This window comes from Sus scrofa, chromosome 12 (assembly GCF_054392235.1).
Source record: "Sus scrofa isolate SSC_HxYL_T2T_F1_AM1 chromosome 12, Sscrofa_HxYL_maternal_Yorkshire_Landrace_v2.0, whole genome shotgun sequence".
In the NCBI taxonomy this organism is placed as follows: Eukaryota; Metazoa; Chordata; class Mammalia; order Artiodactyla; family Suidae; genus Sus; species Sus scrofa.
Window position 1 is genome coordinate 62,997,713 of NC_139394.1, and position 17,279 is coordinate 63,014,991.

A 17,279-nucleotide genomic window follows, 5' to 3' on the forward strand; every position below is an offset into this window, starting at 1 on the left:
GGTAACAAAAGCCCAACTACCCGCCACCTAAATTCTCAATATATATTTTGCTGTACTTTGACCATCAAACATCTATCCATCCCTCTCTCCATCAGCTCATCGCATCCTGGTGAACGTGTTTCAAAGGCAGCTCTGGACAGCAGTACGGTCGCCACTAAACACGTCTACACGCAGCATAACCTGCAGAAGCTGCCCTTCTTGGGGCGAGAATACCAACGTGTTTTCCTGTCCCTGCCCTTCTCGGCCCCTGGGGGCCCTGCTCCCCACTGTCCCCCCTCGGCCTGGCGACATCTTACATCCGGCCTTTCTGTGCACACACACGGACCGACTCCGGTGTGCACGGACCCAAACTGAGGGTCTCGAGACAAGAGCTGCCTGGCGGACTGCACGGGATTCTCTCTCCTTTTTAAATCCTGGTACAGCCCCTCCTATTAAAAAAAAATCGGCATTATTACACACTAATGTCTTAGGGGTCACAATCTGAAAAACCCTTCATACACACCAGCTTTTATTGCTAACCCTGGGCTTCGCCATCAGCCAAAGGTTATAAACTAGCAGCCATTCTCATCCAGATGAAATCATCTTAACGCCAGCTTGGCAGAATTTGGGTTTGTTTTAGTTTTTCATATGTTAGTTGTTTCTCCATAGATTTTTGAAAAAATCAGTATCCCAAGATTTAAAAAAAAAAAAAAAAATCCGAGGGCATGGCAAACACGACTCCACGTTCTTTCTTGGGAAACATCAGCAAAAACTGAGAAGTGGGTTGTCCAGTGTTTGCTTCCAACTTGCCACCATCTGCCACAGGGCGAATGCACCTGAAAATCCCAAGAATTTCATCACAAGCATTAGCTCCCATGACCTCCCCCATGTAAATATAAACCAGATCCAATGTGTTTTCTTTGCATCCTTAAACCCTAGCAGGGGCCTCTGGTAGACCCTTTGATTGGGGGGGGAAGCCTTTTGAACAGATACTCTTGCAACCTCAAGTTCTCCGACACCAGGAAGAAACAGAAAGGCCTCATTAGAAAGAAAAACAAACGGCATTTCTTTCTTTAAAAAAAAAAAAGAAGCACAACATGTGATGAAAGAAACTACATGAATAATTAAGGTCCACCAGAAAATTAAAAAAAAAAAAAAAAAAAAACACAACCAGATGCCAGTTTTTGTTTACTCACGAGCTTTGTTTGTAAAATGAAATCGCTTCACCACTGCAGACTTTTCTAATCGCCAGGACTTTTCAGAAAACATTGATTGCGGGTAACCTTGGCTTCAGTGAAGGAAGGTGACGAGGGAAGCGGTTAGCTCTGGAAATGTAACTTTAGTTGCAGCCTAATCTAGTTCCCTTTTTAAATACCTGAGCTTAATGAGATTCTGCAAAGATTTATGACCGTAACAAACACACCGTTTTTGACTCTGTCATTCAAACCAGCCTGGCAGCTTTGATACTTCCTATTGAAAGGACAGCTCTAATCCAAGTAAGAACTCTGCAAAGGGGGACAGGAATTTTATTCCCATAATGTGATTGATTACTTCCTACTCTAAACACTCCGGGGAGAAAAGGGAAACTTTTTTCTATCTGTACTTGGATTTCTCCCACTAATCTGTTACGAGCAGGTCATCAGCACCGAACACAAATGACTTCGGAGGACGCAGAGGCTCATCACGTTCGTGGGGTTCCAAAATCCATAAGCATCAGCGTACTGGGGAAAGAGCTGAGATGAAAACCAGAACTGCAGAGATGAACTGACCACTGACTGCATTCGCTCTAGGGCTTTACGTCACCGGTTCTGGGGAAGGAAGCGTCCTGCTCTCAGTCCTCCCACCCTCTGGACCCGCTCTGCCATCGCTGCCAATCCTCCACAACCAAATTTGTGTGATTCGGACCACACAATGGCTCCCCAGTTCCGGGCTCCAGATCTCTTCCCTGTGTGGCTGAACGCTGGGCAAAGCACCCCCGTTTCTTTGTGGGCAGAAGATCATCTCTAGACACCTTCTAAGGCCAACGACCTTTGCGGTTCAGGATCCTGTCTGGCGAGAGCCGAAGAAACGCACACCAGCAGCCCTGGCTTAGCTGGCAATGACCTGACCACGGCATTAACAATGACTGGGATACTTGGATAAAAATCATGAATAACAACAATCACAGCGATGGAGGGGCACTTGGGGACAAAACCTGGGCCATGGCCTGAGTGGGAGTCTTAACGTTTCTGAAGAGTACAACATAAATGCCAATCAAAAAGCGCAAGCGCAGAGCAGAGGGAGAAAGAGGGAGGCCGGCAGTGACGCCGCAGCAGTGCCGGGCGTGGGGAGCAGGGGGTCGCGACACCAGGGAGTCGGGTCCAACCACCGCTCACCTGCCCTGGGTCCGGGAGCAGCCAGCCTCCTCGGGGTACATTCCTGACAGTATCTCAGCTTCCCCGAGCAGAAGGGGAGACGTGCTCATTGGGACCACTGAACAAAGAGGTGAGGGGGGGTGGTTGGTTGGTTGATTGCTATTTTTTAATGGATGGGTGAAATAATTGACGGCTCAGGATTCCTCATATGCTCGAAAAGATGAGCTTTGTGATCAGATTCTTTCTTTCTTTCTTTTTTTTTTCTTTTGAGGGCTGCACATGAGGCCTATGGAAGTTTCCAGGCCAGGGTCGAATCAGAGCTGTAACTGCCGGTCTCCTCCACAGCTGCAGCAACGAGGGATCTGAGACGAGTCTACAACCCACACCACAGCGCCCGGCAACTTGGGATGCCCGACCCACTAAGTGAGGCCAGGGATGGAACCTGCATCCTCATGGATACTAGTCGGGTTCCTTACTAGGGTAGGAACTCCTAGATTATTTCTTAAAAAAAAAGAATTACACAAAAAGTAGAGGTGACTTTCGTTATTCCACGTAGGCCAACAGACTCACAAAGATATTTAAAGACTTAAAAATTCATTTTGTCAACTATGTGGATCTGCTGCCTCGTTTTTCACGAAAGGTCCAAGACCCAGAGTCAAACACGTCCGAGTCCGAGTCCGCCTACCACTTGGGACAGCCTTTCAATCCTACCGTCGCTGAACTCCCAGCGGCCTGTGGTCCGGGCAGGATGTGCGCACGGGCGGTTCTGTCTGAGGATGTGACAGAATGAGGTGGGCGGACCCTACTGCAGCCCCAGTTCTACTCTTTCCTTGGCTGTGTGACCTTGACCAAGTTACTTCATTTTTTTTGAGCCTTAGGTTTTTTTTTTTTTTAATGGCCCCACCCTCAGCACATGGAAGTTCCCAGGCCAGGGTTTGAATCTGAGCCACAATTATGGCAAAACCAGATCCTGTAACCCACTGTACCAGGTGGGGAATCGAACCCAAGCCTCTGCAGCAACCCCAGCTGCTGACGTTGGATTCTTAACCCACTGTGCCATGGAGAGAATGCCAAGTTTCTCCATCTATAAAAGGTGCTAAGGATAGGACCTACTTAACCATATACTCCTATTAATAAAATATCCAGACTGCATGCAACAGATCATGCAGCAGCATCAAGCATCATCCAGAGAGAGCTCAACAAACGCAGCTGTCACTACCTTACCTCTAAAACGCCAGAGGGTACAGCCACTATGGAGAACAGTTTGGAGATACCTTAGAAATCTATACATAGAACTTCCATATGACTCTGCAATCCCACTCTTGGGCATCTATCCGGACAAAACTCTACTTAAAAGAGACACATGCACCCGCATGTTCATTGCAGCACTATTCACAATAGCCAGGACATGGAAACAACCCAAATGTCCATCGACAGATGATTGGATTCGGAAGATATGGTATATATACACAATGGAATACTACTCAGCCATAAAAAAGAATGACATAATGCCATTTGCAGCAACATGGATGGAACTAGAGAATCTCATCCTGAGTGAAATGAGCCAGAAAGACAAAGACAAATCTCATATGATATCACTTATAACTGGAATCTAATATCCAGCACAAATGAACATCTCCTCAGAAAAGAAAATCATGGACTTGGAGAAAAGACTTGTGGCTGCCTGATGGGAGGGGGAGGGAGTGGGAGGGATCGGGAGCTTGGGCTTATCAGACACAACTTGGAATAGATTTACAAGGAGATCCTGCTGAATAGCATTGAGAACTTAGTCTAGATACTCATGTTGCAACAGAACAAAGGGTGGGGGGAAAATGTAATTGTAATGTATACATGTAAGGATAACTTGATCCCCTTGCTATACAGTGGGAAAATAAAAAATAATAATAAAAAAAATTAAAAAATAAAATAAAATGCCAGAGGGATCCATGAGATAGAAAATCAATAGGAAATAAGGTCTATAGGTTGGACCAGATGGACCTAAAAGACACACACAGAACATTCCATCCAACATCAGTGGGATCCACATGGAACATTCTCCAGGGCCGATCACACGCTGGGCCACAAATCAAGTCTTAACACATGGAAGAAGCTGTATTGAGACTCTTGTCTGACCACATGGTATGAAGCTAGAAAGCAGTAACAAGAGGACCACTGGAAAATTCACGGATATGTGGAGATGGAACAACGTGCTATGAACAAGCAGCGCATCAGAGAAGAAATCAAAAGGGAGATCCAAAAATAGCTTGAGACAAGTGAAAACGGAAACAGAACCCACCCAACGGATGCGATGCAGCCAAAGCAGCTCTGGGAGGCAGGCTCACAGTGACAAATGCCTACGTCACGGAAAAAAGAAAACCGCAAACCAACAAGGTACCCCGACTCCTGATCAGGGGAATCAGAGAAAGAACAGTCGAAGCCCAGAGTTTGTAGAAGGAAGGAAATTAAAAAATTGGGGTGGAAATCAATGAAATAGAGATCAAAAGGGCAGATTTCACCAATGTACACGGCAGGGTTCAGACATCTCGCTATTTTTAAAAAGGTTCAACATGCATGAAGAAAGGAAAGTGTATCCCAACTAAGATAGAAAAATGACACACAAGCCCAGAATGGCATTAAATCACAAAACTTATTTGTATCTACATAAGCATTTAGGAGTCTGTCCTGTGGACCACACAGGTTTATAAAACAGGCCCAATAAAAGTAAGTGAAGCGAAGATTAAGAGGAAATACTGTTAACTTCTTGGGTTTGTTTTGCTCGGGGAAAAATGTAATTTTTATTTTTACAATGGTTCAAAATATCCAAGGAAATGCTTCGAGGCAGATTTTCATTCCTCTATTAAACCAGAGCCGCAGGTGCACAACAGCGTGTGTTTAAAAGCAGAAGCAGAAAATGCCAGCGTGCCGCCCGCTCAGGAACTTGGAGTCTGACAAGGCGGCATCCCGGGCTTATGGTTCCAGCAGAAAGAGGCACGGGGCACCAAGGTCCTGCCCTCCAGGCTCTGGAGGCTGTGCTTCCTCCCCCCCTCCCTCATCCTTCAACCCTGGCATGGCTCCAAGTGTGCCTGGCTCCCAAGGCTGGTCTCAGAAGTCTAAACCAAAGGTGAAGCTCAAGGTCAAGCAAGCAGCTAGAATGTTGGAGCAGAGTGGGAAGTCTGCACTGTGCCGGCATCGTGGCAGCCAGGCGCGTGCGCAGGCACAGCCCCACCTCGGTCCCATCACCCCGACAACTGCTCCTCCTGGGTTTGAGGCAACAAAGCCACACGCCCACAGGGGATCTTCCTCTGACCCCTACTTAAGTTCTCTGGGTTCTCCCAAGCCTGTCCCTGACAGCAGAGTTTCTGCGCTCCGGTTCAAGAAGGCTGGGGTCAGGGCTGGGTGTGTTTTGCTATCTTCTTGACACTTGCCAGCCATAAAGAGCAGAAAGGGAGACAAACCGGTCTCTGTCCGTGCTTCAGGGACAAGAGAGGAGGAGGGAAGCCCTGAGTCAATTTTACTACGACAGAAGCCAAGGGAGAGATGAGCACGTCTGCAGCAGCAGGTGCTGGCGTGGAGGGGAGCTGGCAGGCCGGGGCAGGGCCCTGGGAGGGAAGCGGGGGCAGGGCTGGCCTGGGGGAGTGTTTCAGATTTTCCCTGGAGGCCTCAGCCTTCTTTGTTAATGTTGCTCTTTTCCCCCTGGTTTTGAAGCATTGGCGGAGACAGAACTGTAAGCAAAATAGTGCAAAAAATTCTCAGAGGCTCCTTCACCCGGACAGCTGCCCCCAGGTCTTCATCTTCCATAACCCAGGAGCAGGGATCAAAACCAAGAAATGAAGCCTGGTACGACGCCTCGACTAAGCCACTCACAGTAGGAACATTTCCTCGGTTCTCCACGGACGCCCCTTTTCTACTCCAGGACCCAGCCGAGGGGACCAGGCTGTGTTTACTCATCAGTAATTAGTCGTTTCTGTCGCCTGCCAGCGGTGACAGTTTATCAGCCTTCCTTCGTGATTCATAACCTTGACATTTGTGGAGAAGGCCGGTCAGGTGTTTGGTGGGTGCCCATCCATCTCGCTGGTCTAATGTGATTAGACTGGGGGCAAGGATGTGGGGGGGGGGTCCCCCACCATGAAGCCCGGGCGGGGGTGGGGGGGGACATGATTTCAACACCACAAAGAGGGACCTTCCTTCGGGTGGGGTCTGCCAGCTTCCTCCACTGTAATGTTCCCATTTTCCCCCGACTTCCTTTTTTATTTAAAAAAAAAAAAAACTGGACTTGATTGACAGCGCTGTGTTCGTTTCAGGTGTACAGCAAAGTGATTCAGTTAGACATACATATTTTTTCAGGTCCTTTTCCCTTAGAGGTTACTCCAAGCTCTTGAGATTTGCCGTGCCCGACAGTAGGTCCTTGTTGGTGATGCACTGCCCACACTCGAGTGTGGCAGTAGTCACAGAAGGCCGTCGCCCCCTGAAATCTGAAAGCGGCTTCCTGTGAACCTGTAAGACATGGACGGGTCTTCCAAAGTGCATCGCAGGGCGCTGAGGGTGAAACAGGCTTCTGCGTGTGCTGCCTGTGAAGACCCTGGGCCTCCTCCAGACGGTCTGTAACACGGGCAAGAAACAGGGCTGCGTGAACCGGCGCTGCAACGGAATCATCTGGAAGTATTTTCATGTGAAGCTGGCTTTCAGAAACAGAGGCAAGACACACTAACAAAACTCATCTGGGGCATGTGGCATTCCTTCCAGCCATGCACATCTCTAACATAAATCCCCTAATCGCTTCTATCTTGTTTTTCAGGTTTATTGTCAAGGCAAGTCTTTTTTATTTCTCTCCAAAGGACAGCCTTCCTGCCTGAAAGAGTGGGCTCAGCCACGCGAAGCAGATCACACTCGCTGTAAGTGCTACTCAACACGATTTTCCCTCCCTTTTTTAAAAAAGTGACACCAAACACGCTCCGATCTCGAGGAGGTTTTCCAGGTTCAGCCCTCGGGGTTTCTGGCCGACGCTCCCTCCCACTAGGTGGCGCCACACGTCCCAGTCAGAGCGGCTGCCATCAAGAGCGGGGAAGACGATTTTTTTAACCTCTGCAAGAATATCTCAAGCCTAAGGGCAAGTACCAGACTTCCTTCTTCACACACATTTCCCCTCTTCTTGCTTATGTTTACAGATATCTGACAGCTTCTGAAACAGGGCAACTGAGCTTCTGGAATACAGCTTTCAAGGGATCATAGATTCAAGGTCAGTGCTAGAGGCATAACGGTCATGACCACATAAACACGATATAAAAAATTGAGTCGCATCCTTGGAGGCAAGTAGCTCGGAAGATGCTTCGATTCTCTGAATTCCTGTTTCCTCAGTTCCTACGCTCTGGTTTCACATAAGTGTATTTCACAGAAGTTATTTTATTAACTCCATCAATATCCCCCCCCCCCCACCTCTCTCCACGGAGGATTTTTTTTAACTGTTTCAAATTAACAAAGATCTTAAAGTGCTGGCAGACATATTAAAGATATTCTTAAAAAAGCAAGGACCAGGGAGCTAAAATAGTACTTAGGTGCAGCTTCTGATTACATATGAAAGGCATATGTTAAATATGAAACCTCATTTCCAAAAGTATAACTCATCACTTAAGTAGAAATGAACTTTAGTCGGTCTGTCTTTCTCCCTTCCTTCCTTCCGTCTTTTTTAGGGCCGCACCCACAGCACATGGAGGTTCCCAGGCTAGGGGTCGAATCAGAGCTACAGCTGCCGGCTTACACCACAGCCACGGCAACACCAGATCAGAGCTGCATCTGCGACCTACATCATAGCTCACGGCAACGTCGGATCCTTAACCCACTGAGCGAGGCCAGGGATCGAACCTGCATCCTCGTGGATGCTGGTCAGACTCACTTCTGCTGTGCCACGACGGGACTCCGAAGCAAACTTTCTGAGAGGGTTGAGTCTGACGTCACGGGGCAGGAGACAAAGAAACGATGCTTCTCCCAGCCCAGCTCCCGTGATCTGGTGCAGGGGGATGTGCCTCTGCGGAAAAGCACTGTGTCTACAAAGCTCCAGACCCAGGCAAGCATTCTGGCCAATGGGAACCGAGACGTGAGATGGTTCGTACGCAGCCTTGTAGAGATCGGGCCTCGGCTGTTTACATCAAGCTGGTCTGCTTGCTCCGCGACCCTCGTCTCCTGTGACGGGAGCCTCTGGAATCTGTAAGGTCAACCCTGTTGTAATAACTGCGCGGGCTTCTCTTGTTCCCGGGACCCTCCAGAATACAGATTTGGCACCAACTCTCTCCTGGCCCATCGACAGACTTCTTTCTATGAGACAAAATATTTTGGCCAGAGAGGTTTTTTTTTTTTTTTTTTTAAAGGGGAGGCCCGGCGATTACAATATCACGGAGGACTTTCGCTCTTAGATGGCTGTGCATGTCGCATACAATCCATCAGCCCGTGAGAAGGCTCCTCACGGTAAGGGAATAATCAGTCACACGAGGTGTTCCAATTCCAGGCCATACCAAGGGTAGCTGTGTTATTTTTAATGCCTGGACTCAGCAGTCCCAATGCTTCTTCCAGCTGGGTGTCTGATACTGCTCAGAAGTCCCCCAACCCCTAAATAACTGTACTGTGGTCAGTTCTATCATTTTCACCGCCTGCTCTTGAGGGTGGGTTCATGCATGAACCTCGTGCGCACACGCACGTGCACACGCAGGAAAGAGACTGTTCGACCTGCCCGTGGGGGCGGGGTCTACTGGGCAGATGAACTCCGGCAAACGGAATGGCAGCAGGTGGCTTCTCCAAGGGGGTCTCTGCACCTCTTGCTAGATGGGGTGTCCGGTCACAGAGCGCTTCTGGGAGCACATGCATGAAAGCAGTTTCGCCCTCTTTCCCACAGAGACACAGCTCTGAGACCCCAGCTCAAAGCGGTCTCTCTCTGCTCTCCCCCGACCTTGCAGCCCTGCCAAGGTCTTCGCTCCCCTCGGAGGACACAGCACCTCCTGGGACGTCCATCCATAGGAGCTTGCACGGGTGGTCAGACTAGCTCGGCTCACGTTTCATTTCCAGCCCTTCAGGCAGAAGAGCTGGTGGCTCAGGAGGGTGGGAAAGCGGGCCCGGAGGTGCCGTGCAGCTGCGCCCAGCTGCTGGGGATGCCGGCCTCCCCCACAGGAACCGGGCGCGCCTCTGCCCAGCCTGCCCCTCCCTGGACGCGGTGGAGAAGGCGGTGGTCAGCAAAGGCCAGGGGACGTGCTGTTTGGACGAAGCCACGGACAGAACCAGCTCCTAGAATCCACCTTTGTTTGATCTACGTGAGTGCTACGGCGCGAGATAAGGTTGGCGATAGGCCTTTCTGCGGAAATTGCCCAGTCTCACTAAAGAAAAGGAGGTCAAACAGGAAAGAGCCCTGCTGGCACAGATTAGACACGGAACGCTTATCCTCTCGCCCCTGAACTGCAACTGGTGTCACAGGCTCCAAGCATGTATGAACGTACACATGTGTACACACACGTACGCGAATACACAGTGTATACGAGCGCACGGCGTATCTTTAGATACTTTATCAGTGGGCATCTTTTGTCTTAGGAGGAAAGGAACCACACCTTCCAGCGGTGCAGACACAGCAGCGGCGGCGAGGGGCCCGAGCGAATCCCAAGCTCACCTGCTCTGGGGCCACGGCAGAGGCCTGTGGTCTTGACGTCCAGAAATGACCTCAAACGTCAGAGGCGAATGGAACCGCTCCCCACGTTTCGGGAGGGACCCCCATGAGACCGTTCCTGCTGAAGGACTGCTGTCCCCTGACACCAATGACACTCAAGCTGCAGACAGGTGTCGTCCTGCTAGCGCGGCGGCTGCAGTAAGGAGTGTGGAAGGTTTCGTTGTAAACCCCTCGGGGCAGTTTCGCAGCCAGACCCCCCCCCCGAGGCGTCCCACATCTTCATCGATACATTTCCTGAAAATTAAAATTTTCCTTTGTTTCACGTACTTCAAAGAAACGGTAGGACATTTTAAATCAAGAAGAATAATTTCCGTTTTAGAGATTTTGAATACATTTGTCTTCTTGGCCTTTACGGCACATGTGTTCAAACGGAGAAAGAGCTGAGTACCCCCTTCCTGAGATGTGGTGTATAAAGTGTTTTTATTGCCATTTTTCCCCCAGAGAAATTTATGGAAACAACCCAGCGACGGGTGCTTCTAACTCTCAATGTCCAAGGAATTTTCTTCCAACTTCCTAACAGCGACAGATCTGTCCTGCTGTCAGGACGGTAGGGGGCACTGCCACAACAAACTATCACGGCAAAGCGAGAGGCTGACACTGGGCAGAAAAACAAGGCTAGACATTAAGGATTCTCCCAAGTCAAGAAGAATCTGATAAATACTGCACAGATTTTTTTTTTTTCCTCCTCCATAATTCACTTCAGGTTCAAATGAGAGGATTTCCTTTCTGTTCGTGTGTGTGTGTGTGTGTGTGTGTGTGTGTGTGTGGCGTGGTCATAAGTGTGTGTGTGAGAAATTCTGTTACAATTTTGGGCTGACTCAAGAAGGTCTAACCGAATCTCTTTATCTAAAATGCTAACTAAACACAAGCAGCTGAAATGCCTTTAATAGTGATGTTTTTCCGTAGTTAGGTCCTCGGTCTTTTTCCCAAACATCAAGCTCTAAGTTCAGAGCCAAGATGAAAGAGAACTGTGGCAAAATTTCATTAAAGGATCACATAATCTGGGCCCATAGGTTGGACTCTGCTTAATAAGAGTTTCCTATGTAATTGAGTTAAATTTATGCATCCAATAAAAGACCATTGCAAATGGTAAAACAAAGACGTTGCTCCAACACTTAGAAAATTAAATTCACCAAACCGTGAAGTCTACTGTGTAGTTATTTTAGTAACCGCCATAAATTGCTTTACAAAACCCTCCAGTGAAGTAAACAAGCCAAGGAGATATTTACTTTACAGCATGCATCCCGTTTCCAACCCAGAGAGTAGCCTAAAAGTTTACGACTTATTCTTCTGTTTTTCAATACTTGTGTTTCTCGTTACCTTGAAACTGTCCCTCTCTTACACAAGCTCCGAGAGGGCCACGGAAAATAAGACCCAGCCTTGCAGATAAACGGCGCCCTCAAATACTCAGCTCTGGAACGGGAAGAAACCCCCCCTACCCCGTGGAAATAAAGTCTCGAGGGCAAAAAGAAAATAAAGGGTTTTCGTACCAAATATTTCACCAGATTTAACAGCACCTCAGAGTCCCACATTGTCTTAGATCTTTCTGGCAGCTGATTTGAAATGTGTTCATGTAGAGCACTGCACCAGGCCGAATTCACTGCAAACTGCTATAGATAAGAGTTTTAGGGGTCTTTAATCACTTCTTTCTTGTGTCCTTGATGGAAAAAACAGAGCTCCTTTGTGCTAAGAAGAAGGACCTGTTGTTTCCAGATTCAACAGGTCATTTTTATAAGAACTTCCCAGAGGATACAACATAAATGACAGAAACACAAGGGGATTTTTTTAAGTGGCTGATGATTTTAAATGATATATATTCTATAGTAAGGGGAGGCTGTTTGTTTTTCTTTCCAACAAATGGAAAGTTACTGTTTGAAACATGGCTCATGTTTGAGTTGGTCGCTTAGGACCCAATGTTTTCTCATGCGTTGGGTTACTGCAAAGCTGGCTCCTGACATCCATCTCGGTGCTTGATCCTCATGTAAATAAACTTGTCAAATCGTGTCCATTTCTGTTTGGGGGATGAATGGTTAATTGAGTGGGGCTTTTGAAATATATTTAAGTGGTGTTGTAACTTTTGTAATATGGTTTCAGCTAAAGGAACAAGGGGAACACATATTTAATGAACAAGATAAAACTTTACAAAATAGAAAATTCTGGCCAGGCAACTTTTCCTTGGACTCGGAGGGAAGAAAAAAGGCCAATGTTTTATGGCAAACAAAATCCAGGTGACACTAAGATTTATTAGAGTCTGGCTTATTCTATTATTAAAAGTGGCCTGAATTTGAGAAGACTGGCAAGTTTAAGATGAAGGTCGGAATCAGCCTTGTTTCCTACACTGCATTAGGAGGGTTTGTCACAAGGTAACCAGGGCCCCTAGTTTTTCACTTTTCTTTTTAAAAAAATTTGGCTACCTCATTGGTAAAAGAGAATTTGTGTGAAGATCTTTAGAAAAGTTTCTACCAGGCCAGAGACAAAGTACTCTTCCCTATAAACAGGGAAAGCATTTTACACAAGTCATTCCTTGCCTGCCCCCCCCCCCAAGTTAATACCAACACAGCCTTCTTTAAACCGTGCTCTGGCAACGACCCCCCCAAAGCCTGGAGTCTAGCTCCTGACAGTTCAAGGACCTACACTACTTACCCCCTCGGACAATTATATGGCAAAGAGTTAAGGAAAATAATAAGAAAATGTGCGGTGGCAAAGCCCGCGTTAACCACAGGAACTGCCCGCCCGATGAAGAAACTAAAACAGGCTCCCCCGGCAAAGGAATCACTAGGTTACATGTCTAAGTAACTGGTGAACAGGGTTCTATCTTGAGAGGGACCTCCTTCCCGCCCCCCCAAGCTAACCGGCGCTGATAACTTTCCCAGAGCGGAGAAAACGACGAGATTGGCTCTTTGGGGAGAAGGGAATCCCAAGGACTAAAGAAAAAAATCTCGAAGGCCAGCCTTTCCCTCCCTCCGCCAACACCCACTTGCCGGGAAGGAGGAGACCCCTCATTCTAAGGCCGATGACGGACGACCCTTTGACCTCCGCACGAAACAGGGAGGGAGGTGGGCTGGGGGTCCCCACGCGCTCCTCCGACCCGCACCCCGCGCCCTGGCTGTCCCCGCCGGGTCCTACGCAGCTCACCGGTACCAGGCGAGGCCCTTGTCGTAGCTGCGGTCGAAGAAGTGGGGCTCGGCGCCCACGGCGCGCACGTCGGGGTGCACGCGCAGGAACTCGAGCAGCGCCCGCGTGCCGCCCTTCTTCACGCCGATGATGATGGCCTGCGGCAGCTGCTTACTGCCTTCGTCCAGGAGCAGGGCTAGGGTCCCCGGCGGGGGCTCGGCCACGCTGCTCCCGGCCCCGGAGCCGCCGGGACTCCCCGCCAGGCCCGGGGGCTCCTCTTCCCAGGCCGCCTCCTCGCCGTCGCCGTGCGGTGCGGGCGGCCGGTGCTTCCGCCACGGCTGCACTTGCAGGAGGCGTTTTTTCCGCGCGGCCGCAGGCCACGCCGCCAGCTCTCCCAGGCCTCCAGCCGGGACGCTGCGACCCGGAGCCCCAGCCTCCTCGCCGCCTCCCGACAGCCCCACGACGGGCCGAGAAAGGGTCTGGCAGCGCTCGGCCAGGCAGTAGAAGACGTACAGGGACGTGAGCAGGGAGCAGAGCATCAGCAAGAACTTCCGGAAGATGCGGCGGGACAGCGGCTCGGGCAAGGTGGGGTGGGCGCCGGCCGGGTCCGGAGGGGCCATCCTAGCCGGAGGCGACGTCGGGCAGCGAGCGGGCCATCCTAGGCTGGGGCTCCGCCAGGTGCCATGACATCCTCCGAGAGGGCCTGCGCGCTGCACGGAGGCCACATCGCCCTGCGCCCCTGCGGCCGTGCGCGCTGCCCAGGCGGCGGCGGCGGCCGGGGCTCCCCGAGCCCCTCGCGGGATCCCAGCCACCGGTCGAGGGGGCGGGAAGGGGGACGCGGTGCTGTGCTTAAGAAACCATCGTCTTAGACTCGCCCAAGTCCTGAGGCTGGGGCCGCGCTCGGCGCCCCAGTTCCCCGAGAGTCGACGGAATAAGGGTCTTGGTGGTGGGGGCCAAGGCGTGCGTCTCAGCCCCGGGCCAGAGCAGCCTCTCGGCAGGGGTCCCGGCTCAGCGACCGTGCATCCCTCGCTCGGTCCGGTTGAGAGGATGCTCGGCTCCCGGGCCGATGAGCTCCGTGCGCTCCAGACCGCGGCGGGCACAGTGCCTCCCAGTCGCGGCTTCCTCGGTCTCCGGCCCGCCTCGGTCCCTCTCGGTTCTGGGGCTTGGTCCTCCGAGTTCCTCTGCCCGGGCGGGAGCCAGCGCCCTCTCCGTGCGCGCCTGGCCGCTCGGGCGGCTCTCGGGCCCCACCTGGGAGCGACGAGCCGGAGCCGGGCTGCGCGGGACCTGTCAGCGGCCGCGGCCACTGCGCTCGCTGCTGCCCCGCTGCCTCCCAGGCCGTCGTCGCCGCCACACGTGGGGTTCCGAGGGCAGCAAACTTGGCGGTGACGTCAACGGCCTGGGCCGGACCAGCCCCCGGAGGAGCGCGTTGGGGAGGGCGGGGTGCAACGGAGAAAAGGTGGCGCGGACCCCGCGGCGGCCGCCCAATGACATCGGAGAGGGCGGGGGCGACCGCGGCGACGCCCCTTCCACACCCCGCCCACCGCCTCCCTCCCCAGCCCGCAGCCTGGCCCCCTTGGAGCCGAGCAGGGCTGCAGCGCTCCCGGGACCTCTGACTGACAGCCTGGGCGGCCGGATCCCGGGGGCCTGACTTCCACCCAGCCAGCCGCGCTCCATCAGGGGCTCCCATCCTCTCCGCCTCTGCTCTTCGCAGCCCTGACCCCTCCGGGTCCCCTGCGCTCTGCTTCCCTGTGGCCTGGGCCACTACAGCCTTCGCCCGCCCCGCCCCCCCCCCCCCCCCCCGCCACCTCCCCAAACCTTCGGAAGTTTGGTTGGCGGCTGTTCCCGCGACCGCGCCGCGCGCCACGCCCCCATTTGTCTGGGGCGGACGGAATTCCTCTGCAGCCGCTCTGCCTCCCACCTACTCTGCTGTCCACTGCGGGCTCCGGAGCAAAGCCTCTCTGCCCTCAGCAGTGTTTGGTGTTTTTGCTCTTAATTGTTCCCCCCTTGTATTATTAGTTTAGGGTGATCAGAGTTCCCCAAGACCTGGAAAGCTAGCAGCCTCTTAGGAAAGGAGCCAATCAATGAAAAAAGGGGAGAAATTAAGATTAAAAAAAAAAAAAAAAAAACCCAGTTCCGAATCCAAATCCATATGCCCAGTTTTTGATGAAGATTTTTGAATGCCTCTACGTGTACACGTGTGTGTATGTGTGTGTGTGTGTGTGTGTGTGTGCGCGCGTGTGCGCGCGCGCGCCTCGGCGATGGAGTTAAATGTCCTTTCCTAAGCAGCGGTTTCCTCTTTCTCCGGCCTTCTCTGACCCAACATCCTCTTCTTGCGCTCTGGGGAGAGCAGGGCAGGAAGGGATACAAATCGCCTTGCTGTTTAATGGAGGGAGGTGGCGCGTGGAACCTGCATGAGGCGGTTTCTAATTCCAATCCGATTTGTTGCTGATTTCTTGGCTTCCTAGTCTCAGCAGGGCGCCCCGCAATGTGGGTGGCAGCCTGACTTCTTCACCCCCACCCTTGCGAGCTGAGCAGGCGGCTTTCTGGGCGCACTGTGGGTGCTGACCAGGGCCGGCAGCAGCGGCCGCAGTGTCAGGGCTGCAGGAAACACAAGGAATTCCTGCTGTCCAGTGTCCAGACCTCGCCGCCTGCCTTCCTCGCCCCATTTGACACGGGATGGGTCAGGGACGTCCTTCTGAACCTGCCAAGGGGGACCTGTTGGTTCTGACCCTGTGCCTAGGTGGAACTGGCCTATGTGTGAGGCTGGATGAATACTCTTCTGGCCGTGGTTTTTTGCTTATGAAGAACCCACCCCAACGTACCCTGCACACTGGGGAAGACCTCGTTAGGATGGGATGCGGCGCCATAAAGCAATGCATGGGCTTCTGCAAGGATGAACAGCAAGTCCTGCCAAAGCTCTCATGCCTCCTTGTGTCCTAGGATTGGATATGGTTGATCCAGTTGAGGTTTAATACGAACTTGAATATACTTTAAAGTTTGTCTCTAGGTATTTCACTCTGATTTGTAGAAGTAAAACAAGCAAACAAAAAAAGACCGTCTTAAAGTTATCCTGAAAGCACATGCGATCCCATTAACGTTCGCAAACATACTTGCGTTTTCTCATCTGGACAAGGTGCTCCCCCGAGCTCCCTCCGGGCTCCAGCGTGGCAGGATACTGAGCTTTCTGACTTTCACAGCCCCGGCGCAGGCATTTCCTCTCTGTGGGCATTAAACACCCACCACCTGTGAGAGACAAGGGTTCTTGGATCATTCAGGCCGTATCTGGCTCTAGGGCAGCTCTGCACGTTAGAAATGAAATACAAGCCCTGAATACAAGCCTCATAGGTGACTTAAAATGTCTAGTAGCCACCTTAAAAATCGGTAGAAAGAAACAGGTGAAATTAATTTTAGTAATATATCCAATATACCTAAAAATGTGATTTTTAACATGTAGTCAGTATAAAAATTACTGAGGTCATTTATGTTCTTCCTTTTTATGCTGAGTCTTCAAACCCCAGGGTGTGCTTTACACGTTCAGCTCTGCTTTACAGGGACGAGCCGCATTTCAAATGCTCCACACCCACGCGAGCTAATGGTTCCCATACCGGACGGCAGGGAAGGGGCTGCCGTTTCTTGGTGAGACAGGTGAATCTGTCAGAATCTCCACAGGGAACAGCACCTTCAAATGAGGACGGTTCTTGGAGGGTTTATTTACAGAACGTTTATTTACGCAGGGATGGGAGCCCCGAGGCCAAAGTCAGGCAATGACCCTGGGCTGAGGGCACGGCCGCCGTGACCACCCCTACGTCTAAAGGAAGGACCAAAGAACAGCTTGTCAGGACCTAGAAGTTAAAGTCACCCAGAGGAGGCCCGGAGAGCAGCAGCCAGCCCGCCGTTCTGGTGGGATGAAGCCCACCCAAGGCCCCCTCTCGAGGAGACGGTCGGGAGAGAGCCCCGACAAAGAGCAGGGTTAGAGAGAAGGCGTTATGTCTGGAAAGAGTCAAGAGGACTTAGGACTGTCTCATGACAGCATCTGCTACGGCCATGGTCCACAGCCCTTTAAAAACTGCTTCCTTCCAGCAATTCGGAAACCAGTGGTTGCTAATCATGATCATGGCCCTTCGAAGGGG

General features: G+C 51.4%; 1 protein-coding gene across 2 annotated transcripts in view; it reads right to left on the reverse strand.

Moving 5' to 3' along the window:
• Positions 1 to 17,279, reverse strand: part of HS3ST3A1 (heparan sulfate-glucosamine 3-sulfotransferase 3A1) — a 192,583-nt gene that overhangs the window by 86,970 nt on the left and 88,334 nt on the right. Inside the window, exon 1 of one of the 2 annotated variants that reach the window (XM_003483116.5) lies at positions 13,171 to 14,504. In XM_003483116.5, the coding sequence (XP_003483164.4) occupies positions 13,171 to 13,769 (599 nt within the window). In that variant the 5' untranslated portion in view covers positions 13,770 to 14,504. Of the gene's footprint in view, positions 1 to 13,170; positions 14,505 to 16,259; positions 16,393 to 17,279 lie in introns of those variants that run through there. The other variant, XM_084986233.1, reaches the window with a different exon arrangement.